The sequence below is a fragment of the Epinephelus lanceolatus genome, chromosome 5 (assembly GCF_041903045.1).
Source record: "Epinephelus lanceolatus isolate andai-2023 chromosome 5, ASM4190304v1, whole genome shotgun sequence".
Taxonomy (NCBI): domain Eukaryota; kingdom Metazoa; phylum Chordata; class Actinopteri; order Perciformes; family Serranidae; genus Epinephelus; species Epinephelus lanceolatus.
The window spans coordinates 42,063,121-42,084,448 of NC_135738.1; the positions used below are offsets into that span (position 1 = coordinate 42,063,121).

General features: G+C 40.0%; 1 protein-coding gene across 1 annotated transcript in view; it reads right to left on the reverse strand.

Annotated features, from left to right (window-relative positions):
• trhr2 (thyrotropin releasing hormone receptor 2) overlaps positions 1 to 21,328 on the reverse strand; it is a 46,929-nt gene that overhangs the window by 12,106 nt on the left and 13,495 nt on the right. Inside the window, exons 3-5 of the mRNA XM_033634757.2 lie at positions 21,027 to 21,159; positions 20,444 to 20,595; positions 17,855 to 17,978 (exon numbers count right to left, since the gene is read on the reverse strand). Of these exons, the coding sequence (XP_033490648.1) occupies positions 17,855 to 17,978; positions 20,444 to 20,595; positions 21,027 to 21,159 (409 nt within the window). The remainder of the gene's footprint in view (positions 1 to 17,854; positions 17,979 to 20,443; positions 20,596 to 21,026; positions 21,160 to 21,328) is intronic.

The following is a 21,328-nucleotide window of genomic DNA, read 5'->3' on the forward strand; positions in this document are numbered from 1 at the left end:
CCTCTTAAAAAGAAGTTAAAAAAGCAAAGAAAGTTCGCTCCTTGGTATAACTCTCAAACCCGTAAATTAAAACAAATATCGCGAAAATTTGAAAGGAATTGGCGATTAACCAAACTGGAAGAATCTCGTTTAATCTGGACAGACAGTCTCAAAACTTATAAGAGGGGCCTCCGCAATGCCAGAGCAAACTATTACTCAGCAGAAGAAAACAAGAACAACCCCAGGTTTCTTTTCAGCACTGTAGCCAGGCTGACTGAGAGTCAAAGCTCTATTGAGCCTTGTATTCCTTTAGCCCTTAGCAGTAATGATTTTATGAGCTTTTTTAATGACAAAATTCTAACTATTAGAGGCAAAATTCATGACCTCCTGTCCTCAGATAGTACCTATCTAACCTCAAACACAGCTGTAAGACCTAATATATATTTAGATTGCTTCTCCCCAATTTCTCTTCAAGAATTGACAGCAGTGATTTCTTCATCTAAACCATCAACGTGTCTCTTAGACCCCATCCCAACTAGGCTACTTAAGGAGGTCTTTCCTTTAGTTAACACTCATATATTAGATATGACCAATATATCCTTATTAACAGGCTATGTACCACAGTCTTTTAAGGTAGCTGTAATTAAACCTCTACTAAAAAAGCCCACCCTGGATCCAGAGATGTTAGCCAACTATAGACCAATATCTAATCTTCCCTTTATGTCAAAGATCCTTGAGAAAGTAGTCGCAGACCAGCTGTGTGATTTTCTCCATGATAATAATTTATTTGAGGAATTTCAGTCAGGATTTAGAGTGCATCATAGCACTGAGACAGCACTAGTTAAAATTACAAATGACCTTCTGATTGCTTCAGACAAAGGACTTGTCTCTGTACTTGTTTTATTAGATCTTAGTGCGGCGTTTGACACAATTGACCATCAAATTCTACTGCAGAGACTGGATCACTTAATTGGCCTAAAAGGTTCTGTACTAAGCTGGTTTAAATCTTATTTATCTGATCATTTTCAATTTGTTGACGTTCGTAATGAATCATCCTTACGTACCAAAGTTTGTTTTGGAGTTCCGCAAGGTTCTGTGCTCGGACCAATCCTATTTACTCTATATATGCTTCCTTTAGGTAACATCATTAGAAATCACTCTATAAATTTCCATTGTTATGCGGATGATACTCAGTTGTATTTATCGATGAAGCCAGAAGAAAGTAATCAATTAACTAAACTCCATAACTGCCTTAAAGACATAAAAACTTGGATGAGCACCAATTTCCTGATGTTAAATTCAGACAAAACTGAAGTTATTGTTCTTGCCCCCAAACAACTCAGAGACTCTTTATCTGATGACATAGTTTCTCTAGATGGCATTGCTCTGGCCTCTAGCACTACCGTAAGAAACCTCGGAGTAATATTTGATCAAGATTTGTCTTTTAATTCTCATTTAAAACAAACCTCACGGACTGCATTTTTTCATCTGCGTAATATTGCGAAAATTAGGCCTATCCTGACCCGAAAAGATGCAGAAAAATTGGTCCACGCTTTTGTTACCTCTAGGCTGGATTACTGTAACTCTCTATTATCAGGTAGCTCTAGTAAGTCTTTAAAAACTCTCCAGCTAATTCAGAATGCAGCAGCACGTGTACTAACAGGAACTAAGAAACGAGATCATATTTCTCCTGTTTTAGCTTCTCTGCACTGGCTCCCTGTAAAATCCAGAATTTAATTTAAAATCTTACTGTTAACTTATAAAGCTCTAAATGGTCAAGCTCCATCATATCTTAGAGAGCTCATAGTGCCATATTATCCCACCAGAACACTGCGCTCTGAGAACGCAGGGTTACTCGTGGTCCCTAAAGTCTCCAAAAGTAGATCAGGAGCCAGAGCCTTCAGCTATCAGGCTCCTCTCCTGTGGAATCATCTTCCTGTTACGGTCCGGGAGGCAGACACCGTCTCCACATTTAAGACTAGACTTAAGACTTTCCTCTTTGATAAAGCTCATAGTTAGGGCTGGCTCAGGCTTGCCCTGTACCAGCCCCTAGTTAGGCTGACTTAGGCCTAGTCTACCGGAGGACCCCCTATAATACACCGGGCACCTTCTCTCCTTCTCTCTCTCTCTCTCGTATCCTATTACTGCATCTTGCTAACTCGGCCATTCTGGATGTCACTAACTCGGCTTCTTCTCCGGAGCCTTTGTGCTCCACTGTCTCTCAGATTAACTCATATCGCAGCGGTGCCTGGACAGCGTGACGTGTGTGGTTGTGCTGCTGCCGTGGTCCTGCCAGATGCCTCCTGCTGCTGCTGCCATCATTAGTCATTAGTCATACTTCTACTGTTATTATACACATATGACTATTGTCACACATGTATACTGCCAGATATTAATACATACTTTCAACATATTGTACCACAGTAGCCAGAACTATAACTATAATATTATTACTTTCAATAATGTTGTTGTAAGCTACTGTTATTACCTGCATCTCTCTCTCTGTCTCTCTCTCTCTCTGTCTCTCTCTCTCTCTCTCTCTCTCTCTGTCTCATTGTGTCATGCGGATTACTGTTAATTTATTATGCTGATCTGTTCTGTACGACATCTATTGCACGTCTGTCCATCCTGGAAGAGGGATCCCTCCTCAGTTGCTCTTCCTGAGGTTTCTACCGTTTTTTTTCCCCGTTAAAGGGTTTTTTTGGGGAGTTTTTCCTTATCCGCTGCGAGGGTCATAAGGACAGAGGGATGTCGTATGCTATAAAGCCCTGTGAGGCAAATTGTGATTTGTGATATTGGGCTTTATAAATAAAATTGATTGATTGATTGACAAGGCTGTGGCACACACTTATTTGAGCTAGCGCTATGGTAGTGGTATGTTGTGAAACTAACCAAAGGCATACGCTGGTACAAAGTATGTCATGCTAGCTTGTCTGCAGGGGGACTAAATAATGCTCCATATTTTTAGGCTAAATTTTGGCAAGGACAGAAATTAGCATGGTGATTTTAAAGGGGTCCCTTGAACTCTCACCTCAAGATATCTGAATGACAATGGGCTCTATGGGTACCCACAAGTCTCCCCTTAACTTGAGATGGCTTGTTCCCAGTAAATGTTTCGTTTCTTACAAAAAATGTACTTCTTCAAATTAAAGCTGGATATTTGTCTCTTTAAGAAAGGGACAACCAACATATTTTAAAAACAATTAATGAGATACATAAGACACCAAAACAGGATTGTTGTGGAGCTCAGAATGTTCCGTCAGAAATGAGTGTACTTTATTGATATCCAGGGGGAGAATTTAAGAGATCAGTATAGTCTATGCACATTAGCTAATTAGTAATATGAACTGTAAAATAAGAAACCAGTATCCAATGATTTTCAATTGTGCGTATACTTCAAAAGCATAATCAAATTCCTTAAATTTAGTTGTGGCTTTTGGTTTTGGTGTGCCACCCCAAGACTTTTAGCGGCCCTATCTAGCCACCACTATGAAAAATTTCTGGGGTTGCCACTGTTATCTTCTCCTTGTACTATTAGTGTCTTGATGAACCTTTCCCAGCAGGAAAAAAACAAACAGGTGTTGGAAAAGTGGAGGAGCAGTCGATACATAATCAGGGGTGTCTAATATTCAGACAAATGTGCTAATACAAACACAAAATCTATATCAAGTAATACCAGCCAACCAACAGAACTAAAGATACAGCAGAGGGGCATTCAACCTGAAATGGCAAATCGCTGCAGTATCTCAGAAATATATGTGTGTGTGTGTGTGTGTGTGTGTGAGAGAGAGAGAGAGAGAGAGAGAGAGAGTGCACGCATGTGCGCACACATTTTCTTTGTGTGTACAACACCCTCCATGCCTTGACCCTCCTCCTCATCCAACCCCACCACTGGCTGGTGACCATGGTAACAGCTCAGACATTTCTGTACCCCTGCGAGACAGAGGGTGGAACAGAGCCAGTCAGCCTGTAAGACTCAAGTGATTAGCCTTATCAGTTGCCAGTAACACACCTACTCCCTCCAAGCCTAACCCTGCAGCCAAGTTCTCAGCCACCTTCAGTGTGCCAAGTTGATACCAGGTATCATGCACAGACATCCTCTCAGCAAATCCTATTTGAGATAAGGGTATGTGTCCGAGCCTCATGTGGTGAGTCAGTGACAGCCACCTCAGCAGGTAGTTAAAAGGAGAAGGTGGTGCACAACAAAATGTTTAATTGAACAAGAAGGAGGCGGGAAGGAGAGCTTCCTAATTATCTCTGCACTGCCATAATGAGATGGAAAGCATCAGGGTGACATTTTCAATATGCATAATGACTGTAATTATGTGGTGGCAGGATACTTGACTCCCGCATTACAAACAGATCTGATTTTTCTGCTAGCATCATCATCCTCCCAGACATAATCCAGAATCCAGTGGATGCACAGTTCGACCCACTGAGCCAAAGAATTCGCACTTAGCCTATGATGCTATCAACTCGCCCAGGGCAACAATGACCGTGCTTCCCCATCTCCCATCTTCCCTCAACATGCACTTGAGGAGATCACAGACATGAAGAAACTCTCAGAGATTAAAACTGTACAATCTCACACCACACTGTATTAATCTCCAATCATAAAAGTGCCATTCTTTGGTGTACACAAGTTTATCAAACTCCTATCAGATTGAGCTGGCCTATCAAACGATGAATGAAAGAGCATGAAGTGCCTATTGAAGAACTGAGAGAGTGAAATCATCTGCGGTATTAAGAACACTTCAATGTAAATCCCAAATCACATTATGCAAATCTTCTGCTCCTAGATGGAGCCCCTTGAACACGAGATTAGGATCTTCTCGCTGCTCTCACATGAGACCTCAGTCTCACCGAGGCCTGTGTTCATGCAAAGACATGCACATAGTGACACAGTGCCTATGCTAAAGGTCGCAGGGGAAGGTGAAGCACTCAAGAGCCATTAAATTAAAGGGTTATTGTTGAATCTGTGACTTTGTACACCCTCTAGAAACTGCATATGTAATTCTTAGTTGCAACATGGAAGACGTCTTTTCAAGGCATCCAGCAGTCCAGAATTAAAATAGTTTTTCTGCAGAGACATTGGGCCTCATGTATGAGTCCTGCCCACGCACAGATTTCATCTTAAATTGTGCATGTAAATTTTTGTTTTTTAAACTTTTCAACAAAATTTGCACACTTCCCGCTTGTTCTTTGGTAAAATCGAAATTTAAGGGTTCACTCTATGAAAAGTAAGTCAGTGCCACACCTCGGCCTCTTCTTCCCGGCGTAGGCTCCTGAAGGAAGCGGTGCGCCGTCACTCTGGCAGCTTCCCTCACCGTGATCCAGTGGAGATTCCCCCGACCAGTGACAAGTTGCCTCCGGCTCCCCCTTCATTTTCATCCTCGCCTCCTCGCCCTCTGTTCCCCCCGACAACTGCAATAATTGGGGACTCCATCATCAGAAACGTCCGCTTTCTTAATGCTATCACCCACTGCTTTCCAGGCTCCACCGCTCCAATTCTCCTCCAAAAAATCCCGCAGCTGCTGGGCTCACTCCCATCCTCAGTCAAAAAACTGATTATACACATAGGTTTTAATGATACATCTCTTCGCCAGTCCTAGGTGACAAAGGAGCATTTTAAAGAACTTTTTAACTTTCTGAGTGGCTGCGGGAAGTCTGTTTTTATCTCTGGGCCCCTCCCCTCCTTCGCCCGTGGTGCGCTGCGTTTCTGTAGGCTTCTCAGCTTGAGCTCCTGGCTCCAAGCCGCCTGCACTCTGAGCGGGTTCAGTTTCATTGATAACTTCAATTTGTTTTGGAACTGCTCCGAGTTTTACAGAGCTGACGGTGTCCACCCCTCTGGTCTGGGCAGCAGGGTACTCACTCACAACATCCAGCACGCTGTTCAAACCACAACATCCACACGTGTCTGACTGACTTCCCCCTCTTCCTCGGTAGTGCTGCCGCCACAGGTCACCACCTCCACCACTAGCGCCCCCAGCTGCCCTCCTCCGGTATTGAAAATCAAGCAAACAGTAGTAAACAGCAATTCAAATGAATCGGAAGTGGAAAGTCTTCCAGACAGTAAACAACTCACGAACAATCTGGGACTCAAAAGCAAAACCTAAGGGTATATTAGGCGGACATCTAAATATACGAAGCTTAAAATCAAAAAGTGATCAGGTCAACCACCTGCTAACAGAGTCAAATCTAGACTTTGTTGGTCTATCAGAAACATGGCTACATAAAAACTCTCCCAGTGCTGCTGTTTTAGTTCCAGGTTACGTCACTTACAGGAAAGACCGTACAGATGCAAAGGGGGGCAGGGTTATGATCTATGTGAGAGACACTATCCGTTGCAGTGAGATTGAATGGCAAGGTTTAAATGATTTAGAGTGTGTTGGATTAAACATGGTTCTTGCACCTCAGATGGCCTTTACAATAATAGTTTTATACCGGCCACCATCTGCTAACATTGGCTTTTATGATCAGTTCAAGGAAATGTTATATCAGTGCGACTTCAAGAAGGAGGTCATAGTGATGGGTGATCTTAATATAAACTGGGAGGACAAAATCTCAAGGAAAAAGTTGAAACAAATCACAGATAGTTTTAACTTAACTCAGATGGTTAAAGGTCCAACACAAATTACAAACAATACCAGCACCCAAATTGATCTGATCCTCACCAACAGGCCTGAAAGGATTACAAAGACATACAACATGGTAACTGGGCTATCAGATCATAACATGGTACTCATATCAAGAAAATTAACTAGCAGGCGGTTTACAACACATTCTGGAAATAAGGAGTTTATTGGTATACCAAAAAACAAGCAGGAACATTTCAAAACAGCCATACAACAAATAGAATGGGACAACTTGTTATTGAACAGTGATCTGGAAATAACTACCCAAAACTTTACAGAGAAATTACAAACTAAAATCAGTGAATTTGCTGTTAAAATAAAACGGAAAAACAGGAAACAAACTCTTCCCTGGATAAACGATAATATAAAACAACTAATGAAGGACAGAGACAACGCCTTTAAAATGGCCACTAAGTCCAAACTGAGCAGTGACAGGCAGAAATTTGCAATGTTAAGGAACAGTGACAAGGCAACTGAGAAAAGCAAAAGCAGACTTTTTCACCAAGATTATTGAAAACTGTCATGGGAACTCAAAATCCATGTGGAGTCAAATCAATAAACTGACTGGAAAAGACATTTCTGTTAGAAATACAATTCAACTAAAGGTCAATGACACAATAATACATGATCCAGCTGAGGTGGCACAAGTACTTAACAAATACTTTGTTGAATCAGTAGAAACCATAGCCCAGAGTTTCACTGCCCAATGTAAACATATACACACCGTCACTACTGGCAGCTGTGGTACAAATGAACCCCCATTACATCCAATTCTAGTATCCAGGTCTGAAGTTGCAAGAGTGATCACATCTCTCAAGTCCTCAAGAGCTACAGATGTATATGGAATGGACATACTAATGATAAAAGAAATCTATCCTTCAATAATTGGCCCATTAACACACATCATAAATATCTCACTGAGTGAGGGGAAATTCCCAGAATCATGGAAACTGGCTACTGTCATTCCCATATTCAAAAGTGGTGACCCTCTCCTTACCTCCAACTATAGGCCTGTTAGCATTTTACCCACTGTGTCAAAGGTATACAAGAAACTGGTCATCAAGCAAATCACTAATCACCTCAATTACAGCTCCTTCTCTCTGCATCCAATGCAATTTGGATTCAGGGCCAATCATTCTACAGAAACCGCAATATGCTACTTTATGGAAAGGGTTAAAGCATCAATGGACATAGGAGGGTCAGTGGGGGCTGTTTTCCTTGACCTGCGGAAAGCATTTGACACTGTTAACCACTCAATTCTACTGAACAAACTCCTGAACTTCAATCTCTCCATGGAATTCATCAGCCTCATCAAATCCTACCTCTCATCTCGTTCTCAAATTGTTAGAATTGAAAATCGTAACTCCAACCCCTTGCAATTATCAACTGGTGTCCCACAAGGTTCAGTACTCGGTCCTATTGTATGTGTGATAATTGTGATATATTAATGTATGCTGATGACACAGTTATAATTGGTCATGGAAAAACACCAGAGGAAGTTGCAACAAAGATAGCAGATGCTATGTTATTAGTCACAGCCTGGCTTAAACTGTCCTGTCTGCAACTTAACCTGTCAAAAACAGTCTGTATGTTTTTCTCTAAGAAAAAAACAAACATAAATGTGATGCCTGATGTTTTCATCTCTGGATAGAGGGTACAGGTGGTTACAGAATACAAATACCTAGAACTGCACATAGATTCAAACCTCAGCTTCAAAACCCACATTAAGAAAGTCAGGAACAAAGTTACGTTCAGTTTATCAAACTTCAGATTCATCAGGGACTCGTTTTCAACTGAAGCAGCCAAGATGTACTTCTTTGCGATGGTTCTCTCCCACATCACATACTGTCTGACAAGTTGGTCTACTGCAAACACCACAATAATGAAAACAATAGAATCATTATATAAACACAAGCACTTAAAATATTAGACAAGAAACCTTTCAGATTTCATCATTGTCATATACTGAATAAATATGAATTGCTTAGTTGGGAAAACCTCATAATATTCAAAAACATCTGTCTGGTATATAAGATCTTGCATGGTTCAGCTCCTCCTGCTCTATCTGGATACGTTAATACCAGATCTTCTGGTAATAGGGGTACGAGAGGTGCAGTGAGGGGAGACTGCACAATTCCCTTAAGAAAAACTACATTCAGTCAGGCAGTTTTCTCCTTCAGAGCATCACATCAATGGAATTCAGTACCACAATCAATCAGAGTATCTCCATCATATCATTCATTCAAGCGCAATGCCAAGAAATGGCTTGTTGAAACACAAACGTGAACATTAATGTTTGCCTCACTATTATATAGGAGTGCATCATGCAATTGTGGGTTATTGTCACTCAACGGTATGTGTGTGCCATACAGAATGTTTATCTTGTAAATAATGTTTATCTTTAATGGGTTATTTTTTTATATATATTGGATGTTGTATTTTATTGATGCCTTTAACAACTGGCAAAGGGACTACCAATGAAAATTAGCCTCTCGGCTATTTTGGGTGCATTTTACTTTTTTTTTTTTTTTTAAATGTTGATTAATGTACATTGTCCCTTTTCAAATAAACAAATAAACTAAACTAAACTAAATTAAGTACATACAAAGCCAACTTCAAAATCCAGGTAAAGCCACAATAAATTTGTCTAATGAGTTTGTCACACAACAGAAAAATGTGTTATTAACCACCCAGCAAAATTCAAATGATTAAAAAAATTGCCAGGTAAAAGATTTAAAATTGTGAAAAAAATGAACAGTAGGCTACTCTCTGCTCTGAGACACTGGGGACGTGTCCACTGATGGAGCTGAAGATCAAGCTGCTGCAAAGGGACAGACTCTTATTAATCTAGATGCAAAGTGACATACACAATCCTGGAGCCAAAGAATGAGCAATCACGCAAATAGAGACTCTCGTTAGCAGCTAACTCAGTAGCTCAAAGCACACACATCACCTTGCCAAAGGATGAGCCGAAGAAAGAGCTGCTGTGCAGCTACAGGCTCTTGTTAGTTGCTAACCCAGTAGCACACAGTCTATGACAGCACACACACCCTCCGAAACAAAGAATGAGAGAGCCACTGTACAGGGATAGCCTCTCGTTGAGCAGCTAACTGCAGCTTACATTAGCACAAAGCACACACCCACAGCAGTAAGCAGTTACTGCCAGCAGGTGGGGTAGCTGATTCAGCTAGAAAGACTGAAAGGTACGATAGTGATGGCTGTTATGCTTTTCTTTATATGATTGTGGCATTTACCAAAGATGTTGATGTAAAATGTTTTTATGAGCCTGAAAGAGCTAAGAGAGCTTGTGGAATGTAGCGAACTCAGCGGGGTGTGGAAGTTAGTAGTTAGTAGCAACGTAGTTAAACAAGGATGGGTCCAGTGCATCATCAAGCCATGATTTTAGGCATGCCCAAAAAATCCTGGACATAAAGTGGTGAAAAACAGTTTAAAGGCCCAGACACACCAAACTGACATCAAAGACTACAGCTGATGGCCAACCAGCTCGTGTGCTCTGTGCCTGTGTGCGAGGAAATAACTCTTCACACCAGCAGGCTGCGCTAGTCTTTAATTGTTATTCAAAAAGGGAAACCAAAAGACTGTCTTGACACTAGTTAGCCAATTAGCACATTAACATGTTTCAATGTTGAAAGAGCAGAGCACATTTACCCTGGGCTAGTGAACAATAATACGAACCATATGGAAACATTTCTGCTGAAGAATCCACATGTTTAAAGAAAAATAATCTTACCTCATGTAACAAGTTTGTTTCCATCTCACTCCCTCTTGACTTTAGCTCTTTGTTTACTGCCCTTACATTCATTTCTCTGCTCGTGCACTGAGTTCAACTGCTTATCAGAGTGATTTCATTCACCAACGGGCTCTGCCATCTCTGATGCTGATTCAACATGCTGAATCAGCTCTAAAAAAAAAGTCGAAATGGGCTGACGAGGGCCAGTGATGCGGGACGCACCACAAGGAGTAAGGCAACAGGCGCTCACATACAGCTCAACATTGATCATCAGCTCGGTTTGTCAGGGCCTTAACCGTCCAACTCTACAGGACACCACAGTTCTCAGTCTTTTCACGTTTTCAAGAAGTATTTTATAATAAGTATAATGTGTTTCAAGAGGAATCACTGATTTTGCTTTGCCCAGACTGATGACAATAAAGCAATTTATTTTATGATTACACAGAAGAAACATGTTCAACAACTATTTATCCATTTAAAGAATATACATAAATTTCCTTTTTGCAAACAGTTTACACATAGATTCATTCTGCTCAAGTTTCATGAATGAGACTTAAGACCCTTAATAATTGTAAATGTTTACATGTATTAAAGATGAATTGGCCTACCCTAAATGACAAATAAATTAGACCAGTATGCACACTCACACACACACACACACACACACACACACACAAACACAAACACGCGAGTCCAAGGGGAGCACACAGGCAAGGGTGCCGTTGAAGATGAGTGGCTTATTGGTAAGTGTTATGATAGAATTTTCAAAAGTCTGTATTACTACCTTTCAACATAAATCCAACTTCTATTTAGTTCAGGGGCAATCTGATATCACTATGGCTTATGACACTGCTTACCAACCCACAGACCCAGCAGGAGGTGGCCTATAACCAGATACTGACACTTACTCGCTGTGTGTAGCGCGCTCAGGTATACTCAGAGGCCGGTGGCTATGCCTAGATACAGCAGGTGGTATGCCTTTATACACACTTGAAAAAGTGTGTGAAATAGCCATGGCCTGCTGTGTTCTTCACAACATTGCAATGCCCCCCATCTAACCAGCCACCACCTGAAGACATGGAGGTTGATGGTTTCATGGAACCTGACCACAGACGTGGCTTTGAAGCTTGTAAGTGACTCATTTCACTTTTGTCACATTGTAAAAAACCTAGATCTACACTGTCATAGCATTTATTTGATAAAGGGTTTATTTTATTGTCTTTTAAAGGTATATTTTTTTCTTTGACTGTCATTTATTTATGAAAAAGTTGTTTTTTTCCCTTTTTGCTGCCCTTAGGAGGCATTTCCTTTCTTTTTTCTTTCTTTTCATCTTTTGTTAGTGTCTTGTTAGGTTGTGGTTTGCACACAGCACTTAAGTCTGCTGCCATTATTTGGGTTTATTGATGCGTTTCCCTTTGCTAATTACAAATTGTGTGGCACACGCATCCAATTTAAGATCAAACGCAATTCAATAACATACTCAGGTGGGTAAGAACAGACTTGTTGTTAGCACACGTTTCGTGAATCCCACATAGGATTTTCTAATTTTCCTCTTACTGCTTTTGTCCAAGAACAAATATAGGAGAAAATTAAGAAAACATTCATGCATGGAGCCCATTGTTTGATGACTAGCAGTTTAAGCACTTTAACAGCTTGGAAGGGTATTAAACCCTCCCAGTTTAATCATGAGTACAAACAATGAGCAACTGTGTTAGAAAATATCTGGTTCTTAGATAAAAAGTCAAAAGTACAAGCCTGTGAACAGAAAACCCTAAAAGCTGCAAACACTAATATTTTAATATCTATCCATCCATATTCAACCACCATCCAGCTCCTTCTAGGGGAGCCCGAGGGGTTCCCAGGCCAGCTGAGATACATATTCCCTCAAGCATGATCTAGGTCTGCCCTGGGGTCTCTAACAGGTGGTGCCCAGGCAGCATCCTGATCAGATCAGATGTTTTAATGTCTGCAATGGAAAAAATGATTGTGACAGGCCTCACTCATAGTTATGAACCAATGATTGTATATAAAGACGAACAACAGGTCTACACTTCATCCCACTGCACACCAACAAAATCATCCCAGATACACGTGCTGCCATCTTCGTCATTTGGAGACAGAGTCACAGCAATCTCTACGCTGTCGACTTTTGTCTATAGACCAGTCTGACGAATCATGAGCAGCACCATTTATAGCCAGCACACCAATTGGCACACACAGCTGTCAGTCATGACCTCAAACCACCTTTTTATAGCATCAAATAATTAAAAAATAATTTATCAGAAAAATGAACACTTGAACAGATAATAATACATAATAACAGATAAACCTACCTAAAATGACGGAAAGCATTTTTGGGAGAAAATAAAAAATTTCAACATGTACTTTTTTAGTTCGGCCCATGTTCCATCCGCTAACATGGAGAGGGCAGGGTTTATGAACTATACTGCAGCCAGCCACAAGGGGGTGATCTAGATGTTTTGGCCTCATATTTTGGAAGCTTTCATGCCATCCATACTTATTATACAGTATATTTAATGAACCCATATAGAATTATTAGGTCTAAAGAGCTTTTTAGCTTCATTCAGCTCACTGTTTTGGTTTTACAGAACTCAGATTGACTGTATGGGTTACTCCAATCAGGCTCATCAACCTCGCTTCTAGGGGCTGATAAGCCACCTGTACTCTAGCTGGTTACATTGTGGAGAATGGAATGGAAAAATCAATATTGGATTTACATTCATCAGGTGAACATAAACACCACTCCAGATAAAGAACTGCTGAATGTGTGGAAAGATAATCGTTTGCTAACGAGTTTAACACAGCCACTTTATAGGGTGATAATACACAGCTTGTTTCCACTGCCCTCAAGTGGCCACCAGAAGAAAATCTTGGTATTACAGGTGTTTGCAAACCATTGGTTTGTAACATTTGTGCACTTCATATGTAACATATCACAACATATCCTTAAACAACAGTTTGTATTATAATTCGACAAAAATGCACACACACAACGTGCCAGATGATGTCCTACAAATTAACACCCCACAAATGACGTTGCATACTCAACGTAAAATTACACAGTTAATGTAAAGTTACATACTTAACATAACGTTACTGAGGGTAGGTTTAGGCAAGTAAAGTTACTGTGGTTAGGGCTAGGGAAAGAAACATGGCGACAGCATACTTCAGTCACGTCTTGTGATTGCAGCCTTTGCAAATATGTGGGGTATACACAAATTATTGGCTCGTGATTATGTAGGATATGTATGAATTTTGATGCATTACTGTTTATAGAAAAACTTTCAAACAATGCATGAGAACAGCCTTCATATCAAGATTTCTAAAGTGATGTAATATAGGAGCTGATTTTTTTTCATTAGGATGGCGTAATTAAAAGCGGGTGTTTTAAACCAAAACATGATTTTTTTTCCTAACCATAACAAAGTGGTTTATGTGCCTAAATCTAACCACATGTCATACCACATGCCTTGTTGAAACAAAAAGAAATGTTAAGTGTTTGTATCAGCTATATAATAACTTTAAAATGTACAATGGTAATATTTATTCCAGTGATTGAGTTGCTAAAAACATGAATTTAAGTTTCTGAAAAATGATAATCCTTAAATTTCAGTTCTGGTTAATTTCGACATGACTCTAGTTATAATAACACAGATCTGACAGTTCAGCTCGCAATTGCATGTCAACCACTGCAGGCAGGAAACACTCCTTGATTGGCTATTATATTAAAAATGCATCAGAAGATTTTACAGTGCAGCCAAACAAACCCTGAGCTAAGAGGCTTTGCATTGCAGGCTTCTTTGATAGGTATTTTCGTCAGAGCACCGTCAATGCACCATGGCTGTTCATGAAACTAAATACATAACAGCAGAATGTAATAGTTATTCATATGCAATCATACAAACTGGGATTCATGCCAATAAATATGAGGTGACAAGAGGATGAGCATAAGCAATGTTCTCATTGTGAAAATCATTTAATTTCACCTTTGTGAAATATATATATATATATATATATATATATATATGTAACCGTGGTAGTGAAGTCATTATTTTCCACATTTATATAGCCTGCATGAAACAACACAGTAAGAACACATAGGGTGAAGTACCTAAGATTGGGTTTTAGTAGTCCACCCGCAGAGCACTGTAGTTTCACCATGGCAGACCAAAGTCAATAACAGTTGTCTTTTCCTAAGTCCTTATGAATTTTTCTTGACATCTGTCCTTGACCTAATAACATTTTCTATTGAAGTCAAGGAAAAGTGTTCAGGAAAAGATATGGGATGTTGTTGTTTTTTTACTATTAGACAGCAGCCTTAAGAACTTTGCACACAAAATCCATATTTTATGTATGCATTTATTTATCATACAGTAACTGAGTCCAATATGCTTTATCATTCTATGCAATGTGAACATTTTCAATATGAGACAAAAAGGAAAGAAACACTTGCTCCTACACTATCGCTCTCTCTCTCTCCCTCTCTCTCTCTCTCTTTCTCTCTCTGTCTGTGTTCTGTGTGCAGTCTTCATCATCTATCATCATCCACCTGAATATTACTAGGTCTATCTGACCTGTTCAAAGAAAGCTATCGGAATTATGAAATGATACTGTGCAGTGCACCTGTTCCTCTCTCTCGCAATGTACGTGTCCCACAAGTTACGCCACATTTTCTTCACTGCATCTTGGTCAAACAACTCTCTCTTTGACAGATTCAAAAAAATTGAAGAAAATCAAGCCTACTCTCAAACTTTAATGATGGATGAAAGTTTGGAGCAGACTTGGTGTGCAAAGGCCTTAAGATTGGGTAGCACATTAGATGATCTTGAAAAAGACTGGGGAAAGAGGGCTGGTATACACAGGGAAGTTAATGACAGAATGGGGAAGAAGTGTACTAGTGGGTGATGGGATCGTATGACTGAGAATGGCGGGAACACACCCAGAGCAATTACAGCGCAGCATTATCCGAAGGATAATGTGACCTTTCAAAAAAGCAAACTGGCTGTCAGCCCCAGACAGTATTCAATTGTGTTAAGGATGTGGTGTTAAGGATGCATTGTGAGCAAGCGTTTCTGTTGGCTAGTCCCATTCTGTGTATTTCATGTTAGGTAATACCTGTTTTTGTATTGAGTGAGTTGGAGATTTGTATTCCTGGCAATTACCAAGTTTACAGACTTCTATTCAGAGGTCAGAGCCAGGATTGATGTTTGCAGTATCTTAGCCCTTGTAGACTGTAACACTGTGGAACCAACTCTCCCTAAAAACAAATCCTGCCAACACTATTTTACATAAGACACAAATCTATGCCAAAGGTATTCAGAAACTTCTATAACCTACTCATTGAAATCAAACGAAAGTAATTATAAAATTATACATTTTTGAAAAAAATCTTTTTACTCTGTGTTTTAAAAGTAATTTGAAAAGGTCAAGGGGCCCCTTCAAGGGGTACTTAATCTCTCTAAACAGATATCTGCATATGTATGCAGAACTGGTAGGCAGCAGTACAAAATATTGGTATTGGAAGTGTTCCATTTGTAGTTCAAGTAGTATTAACCAATTACATTTGAGTGGGCTTTGGTTGTCTGCAGGTAAACAGTCCATGTGGAGAGCAAAAATAGCGGAACACATTGGCAGAAATGCAATTTCGCAACCCATCAGCCACTGCCTGACAGCGATTTAGCTTTTTATCAGCTTTTTCCAAATTTATTGCATTTATATGCACATATTTGTTCATAGAGATTTGCCAAAATGTCATCTGGAACTGTTTCAAATTGCTAATCCAGTTAAAACCATGTGGCGCACATGGAGTCTTGGCCTGGCTACACCAGAACATTTGCCACAGAGGCTTTATTGTCGTCACATGAATAGCTGATGGGTTCCAAGGGCTACCAGACAGACATAACTGTAGGAACACAACACTGTCACCAAAATAGAGGGATACAAGAATTGAAGCTCTAGCTAAAGTTCAGGCAGGAACACTTCCATGCGTATTTTTTTCTTTCTCACACTTACATTTACTTCTTGCACGCATGCATACTCTCTGTCTCTAGCTGTCAGTGTCCGGGGGTGTCAGTTGAGTCATCAGCTGTTCTACAGCTGATTCACAATCAGCCAATAGCACATATTTAAATATGGTTCTTTCATGCTGCAGTTGTAAGCTCCCGCTTCACCTCCCCATCACAGCCTAATGTTCACGGAATCATCAACCTCCTCTGCCTCATCAGCCATCAGCCTCAGCGTCATCAGCCACTACCACCTCCACCAGTGTCTGGACTCCAAAGGGGGATTTATCTTGCTGCTGCTCAGATGTCCCTCGATCCCAAAAAATCTCTCTCTCATATCTGTGGCAAAGACATCTGTAAAATCTAAACTCTGTTAAATCATACTCTGTATTAAATATTATCTTTACATCATTCATCTGTCTCTCCAGATTGAAATGCATGGTTGGTTGCAGGATTTTAAATATGATATTTTATATTTTCTGCCTCACACAATGCAGTAGTAAGTTTTTTAAATCAGTAAAAAAACAATAAAACAAAATTTGTGATTTTAAAAACGGTTATTCTTTACTTGTGGCTCCATCACGATGCCTGTCTGATTTATCTCCTAGAGTTAAAACACCAATGCCACACTCAGACAGCAGGTTTCAGCTGCTGTTAAACAATCAGACAAGCACTTCATTTGGAGCATACAGGGGTGCTGACCTGCTTTTGTCCTCTTGTAAATGTAATAATCCTAAGAGGACCAAGGCTTTACAGTGATTCAGTCATAACCTAACTGGGTTTTTATTGTTCAAATATAAGAACATTTTCATACAAAAATGCTGAAACAAAAGAAAAAAACACTGACATTCAGTGACATATACTTCTACTGCTTTTATATTTAATACAAATCTCTGTACTGTGACTTTTCAACTGCCATACAACTTTTGAAAGAACAAAATGTGCATGCAAAACTAGTCCCTTCTGCATTAAAAAGAACATTGTCATAAACCTGAGTGGATAAAGGCATGTAAAGGTAGATGCTTTTAAGACCAAAAAGCCTGAGAGACTGTATTCTACATCCAAGAATATAGAGACAAAGCAGCACTCTACCAGTACCACGCAACCTAGGAGAGAGAGCTTCCTCAGTAAGAAGCCTCTTTGACTGAACAGCCCAAGGAGAAGAAGCCATTACCGCCACGATTGCCTTCGGGGCCTCGTAGCAGCCAGGACAGAGAGCCGACAAGAGGCCACTTCTCTGAGGCAATGGACGGCAGGGGCATCATCACCATGCTGTTAAGAGGGACTCATGGCCTCTATATTCCCACCAGATCACAGACACGCAGCCAAAGACGAGTCTGAGGTCAAATGTGACTAAAGCTATCGCACAGCAATTACTTGATAGACAAGACAAGATGTAAGAGCAAGATAGGAGAATGTGGGAGGGGTTAATGGGAAAGGGGTTGAATGTAGGATGAGGCAGAAACCTGTTTCCTGGAGGAGAGCGCGCTCTTTGGCCGGCCCTGGCGACCCCCCTTCCCCACTTCAGAGGCTTCGCGGCAGCTCCGACGCAATGTGGTGGCACTAGTGTCAGGATGGTTGGGCAGAGGGCTGGAGGGACACAAGCAGCTTGTCAGATTTGTATGTTTGGTTTCTTGATTAAATGAGGGTGTATTCGAATGTAACAACTGAACCGCCAGAAAAAATGCTGACATTGTATATTTATGAAAACCAAGGATATATTACATTTGCACATTATTATGTTGCAGATGCATGAAACTTTATATTTGAACAGTGCTGTGGTTAACATGTGGTTAGGTTTAGGCACAAAAAACACTTGGTTATGGTGAAATAAAAGATAATGTTTTGGCCTAAAATACATGATTTCTGGGGCACAATCCTCACGTGAAAAGCACTGTTGTCTCAGTAAAAAACAGCTACTTTTTATGCCACTATCTCAACAATCAAAGCAGTAATCTCTCGGTAAGAACAAATCACTTTTTGCGGCACCTAAAAACACCCAAGTTTGGTGCTTAAAAAGCCGCTGGAAACACGGCAATGAATCGCTAAATCACAACTGGTTTTGTTGTTGGTCTTTAACAGTGGTCTGCAGCTTGGCAGCCATTTCAGCTTGGCAGCCAACCATCCACTATCCCCTCCACCTCCTGTTGACAAAGTCAGCTCATATACTGTGTCACTGTAGAAACATTGATATGATACGTATGAAGATTGCAAATGTTACATAATTGTAGTTTGCAGAAACATACAATGCCAGCCTTTTATTCTGGCGAGCATTTAGTATCTTTGTTTGTCAGCAGATATGTCCCCTAAAAGACAAGCATTTATTGTTATTTGCCCATAATTGTTTCTGTCTAGTTGGAGAAACTTCTGAAACAACCTTTTAGAGCACCACCATTATAACAGACAATTGCCCAAGACAATATTTTAATTTTATTTTTTAAGGCTTTTAATATGAGCCACAATGTTGAAGTAAGCCAACTATAAATGTGTTTCCTGCCTTGTTTCACTCCAAAATTCAATACTGCAAGAAAGGTCAAAAATGCCTTAAACATGTATGTTGTCTTTTTTTTTCTCATCTGAATTTGACATGCACAAATAACTATAATCTATACTAACAATGGTATTAGGCAATTTTGTGATTACTTTGTGATTTTAAGATAACTTTAAACCAGAAAAAGTAAAAGCTTTTTTGGCCGCTGTCTTTAGGAACAACAGGAACAGGTTGCCAAAACAATTGACATACTGTCATATTATAAAGTTACAGTTATAGCTAGAAAGCCACTGGCTATTTACACATCCAGCAGAAACACAGCAACATTAACAGTTGTTCTAAGTTTGGACTTTTAACTCTGCTTTAGTCTCCGCCAACCTCTGAGTGAAATATCTGGCTCTTAAGCTGCATAAAGGCTCCACTATATTCACCAGCTAGTTGCTAACTTGGTTTGTCTGCTGTTTGGTGGTGTTTTTTCACTAACAACAGCTGTCTGCTGCAACTGGAAATGAAGCTTATGAGAGCAGTAAGAATGAAACAAGACAATAAACTGAGAGGTGCTCACATGCTCCATAGAGCAGACCAAAACTGTACAGGTGATTACAGCTAGAGATGCACCAATCAATCGCCTGGTTACCGGTATCACTTTTCAGCTTGATTGGCCATGACCGGTGACAAGCCAGTCAGTCTCAAATATAGCCCATCCTGTGCACATCCAATTTGCATGCACGCATCACCAGTGGCTCACATTGCATGCACAGTGAGTTCACAGCCATTGCAAATGGTTCTCATTCCCAGGTCGTAAAAATACACATTGTTAGCAATTTTCAGACCCTGGTGACTTTATTTCTGAAATGCAACTAGCAACAACTTTAGCGATTTATTGAGACCATCAGGGAAAAAGGTGTTATTCATTCCATTGCATGCTGTTCAGAGTAATTGCAGTTTTGGAGAAAATGTAAAAGTTATTTAAAAGTCAATGTTCTATTATGAGCATTCAACTGAATTTTCATTAGGGCAAAGTTGAAAAATCGGAATCTGCAGGTCAAAATTAAAAAAAAAATTGGGAATGAGACTTAGCCAAGAAAATTGCAATTGGTGCATCTCTAGTTATAGTTCTCTGTGGGTTTATCACTATGAGCCACTCCTTTCACCTTATACTCATTTGTTTGATACATTCTTAATATAAAATTAGTGATTAGTGCAATTCAAAAAAAGATCAACAAATGCAAAAGTTATGAAGGTGTTAGTTGGTAATTATCATTAATCTTGTATCTAAAGTGAGTTTTCAACTTCAAGCAGAGTCAGATATCTTGAATTTTAGTCCCCAGTTTAGGTCAATCTCCAAAACCACGCTTCATTATGTTTTCCATAATGAAGCATGAATTCCTTTAATTTGACTCCCTGCCTGGTAGATACCCATCACATAACACAACTCTTTCCACAGGCTTAGTACTCCACATGATAATTACACTGATACATTGAATATGTAAAATTGATGGAATTACCCTTGATAATGAATTAAGTCATTCATTAATATGGTTTGAAAGACCTTTTACAGTACCTGAGGTAGAGGATGTGTGCTATCAAGCCATACAGCACAATGGCGAGGAGCAGCGGGATTACGTAGAAAATGGCAAAGTCGATGAGGTAGATGGGCAGGTAGAGCTCGCGTTTCACTCTGTAGCCACACTGCACATGTCCATCCTTACTGACCTGCATGTCACACAGTTATCACAGAGATGCTATTACATAACAGGCAAGTGGCTCCGGGATCAGATGCTCATAATCTTTCACATCTCATCACAATAATGCCATTCCTCTCAGAAATGGCACAGAGCTCTTAAAAACCTTTTCACATTCACCTGCAGTTAAACCAGCATATGGACAAAAGAGGCTATTACAAATGTTCTATTCCTCAGCTTGTGATTCATGTACCCACTGAAACACAATGCACTCCCTGTGAGGGGTACTTTTTATATTTGTACCCTTCGCTTTATCTGTGTATTTATACACTGAGAAAGTTACTGTGGCCACAGTACATGTGCTTTATTTTTGAATCAGTAATCTAGGTTGCTCTGCTGTTGCTGTGGTACTAAACCAGTAACACACAACATGTAATGTAGAATGTAATGTATTTATCTAACCTGAATGTCCACCAGGAAAAACCACAGCATGCAGTAGACACAGGTGAAGATCCAAACGCCAGCAATGATCCGCTTGGCCCGGGACACTGTGCAGACTGTCTGAGCCTTCATTGGATGGCAGATAGCTATGTACCTGTATGCAAAGAGCAGGGTTAAACACAACCATGGCTTTTAATATTTTTAACTGCCAACAATCTGTACATGCAACAATGTTATTTATGCAATGCTTTTCTCATTTTTATTATCTAAAACTGCAGTAGAGCAGTTGCTGTGGGTAACAGCTCCTCCTCACATGTTGTATA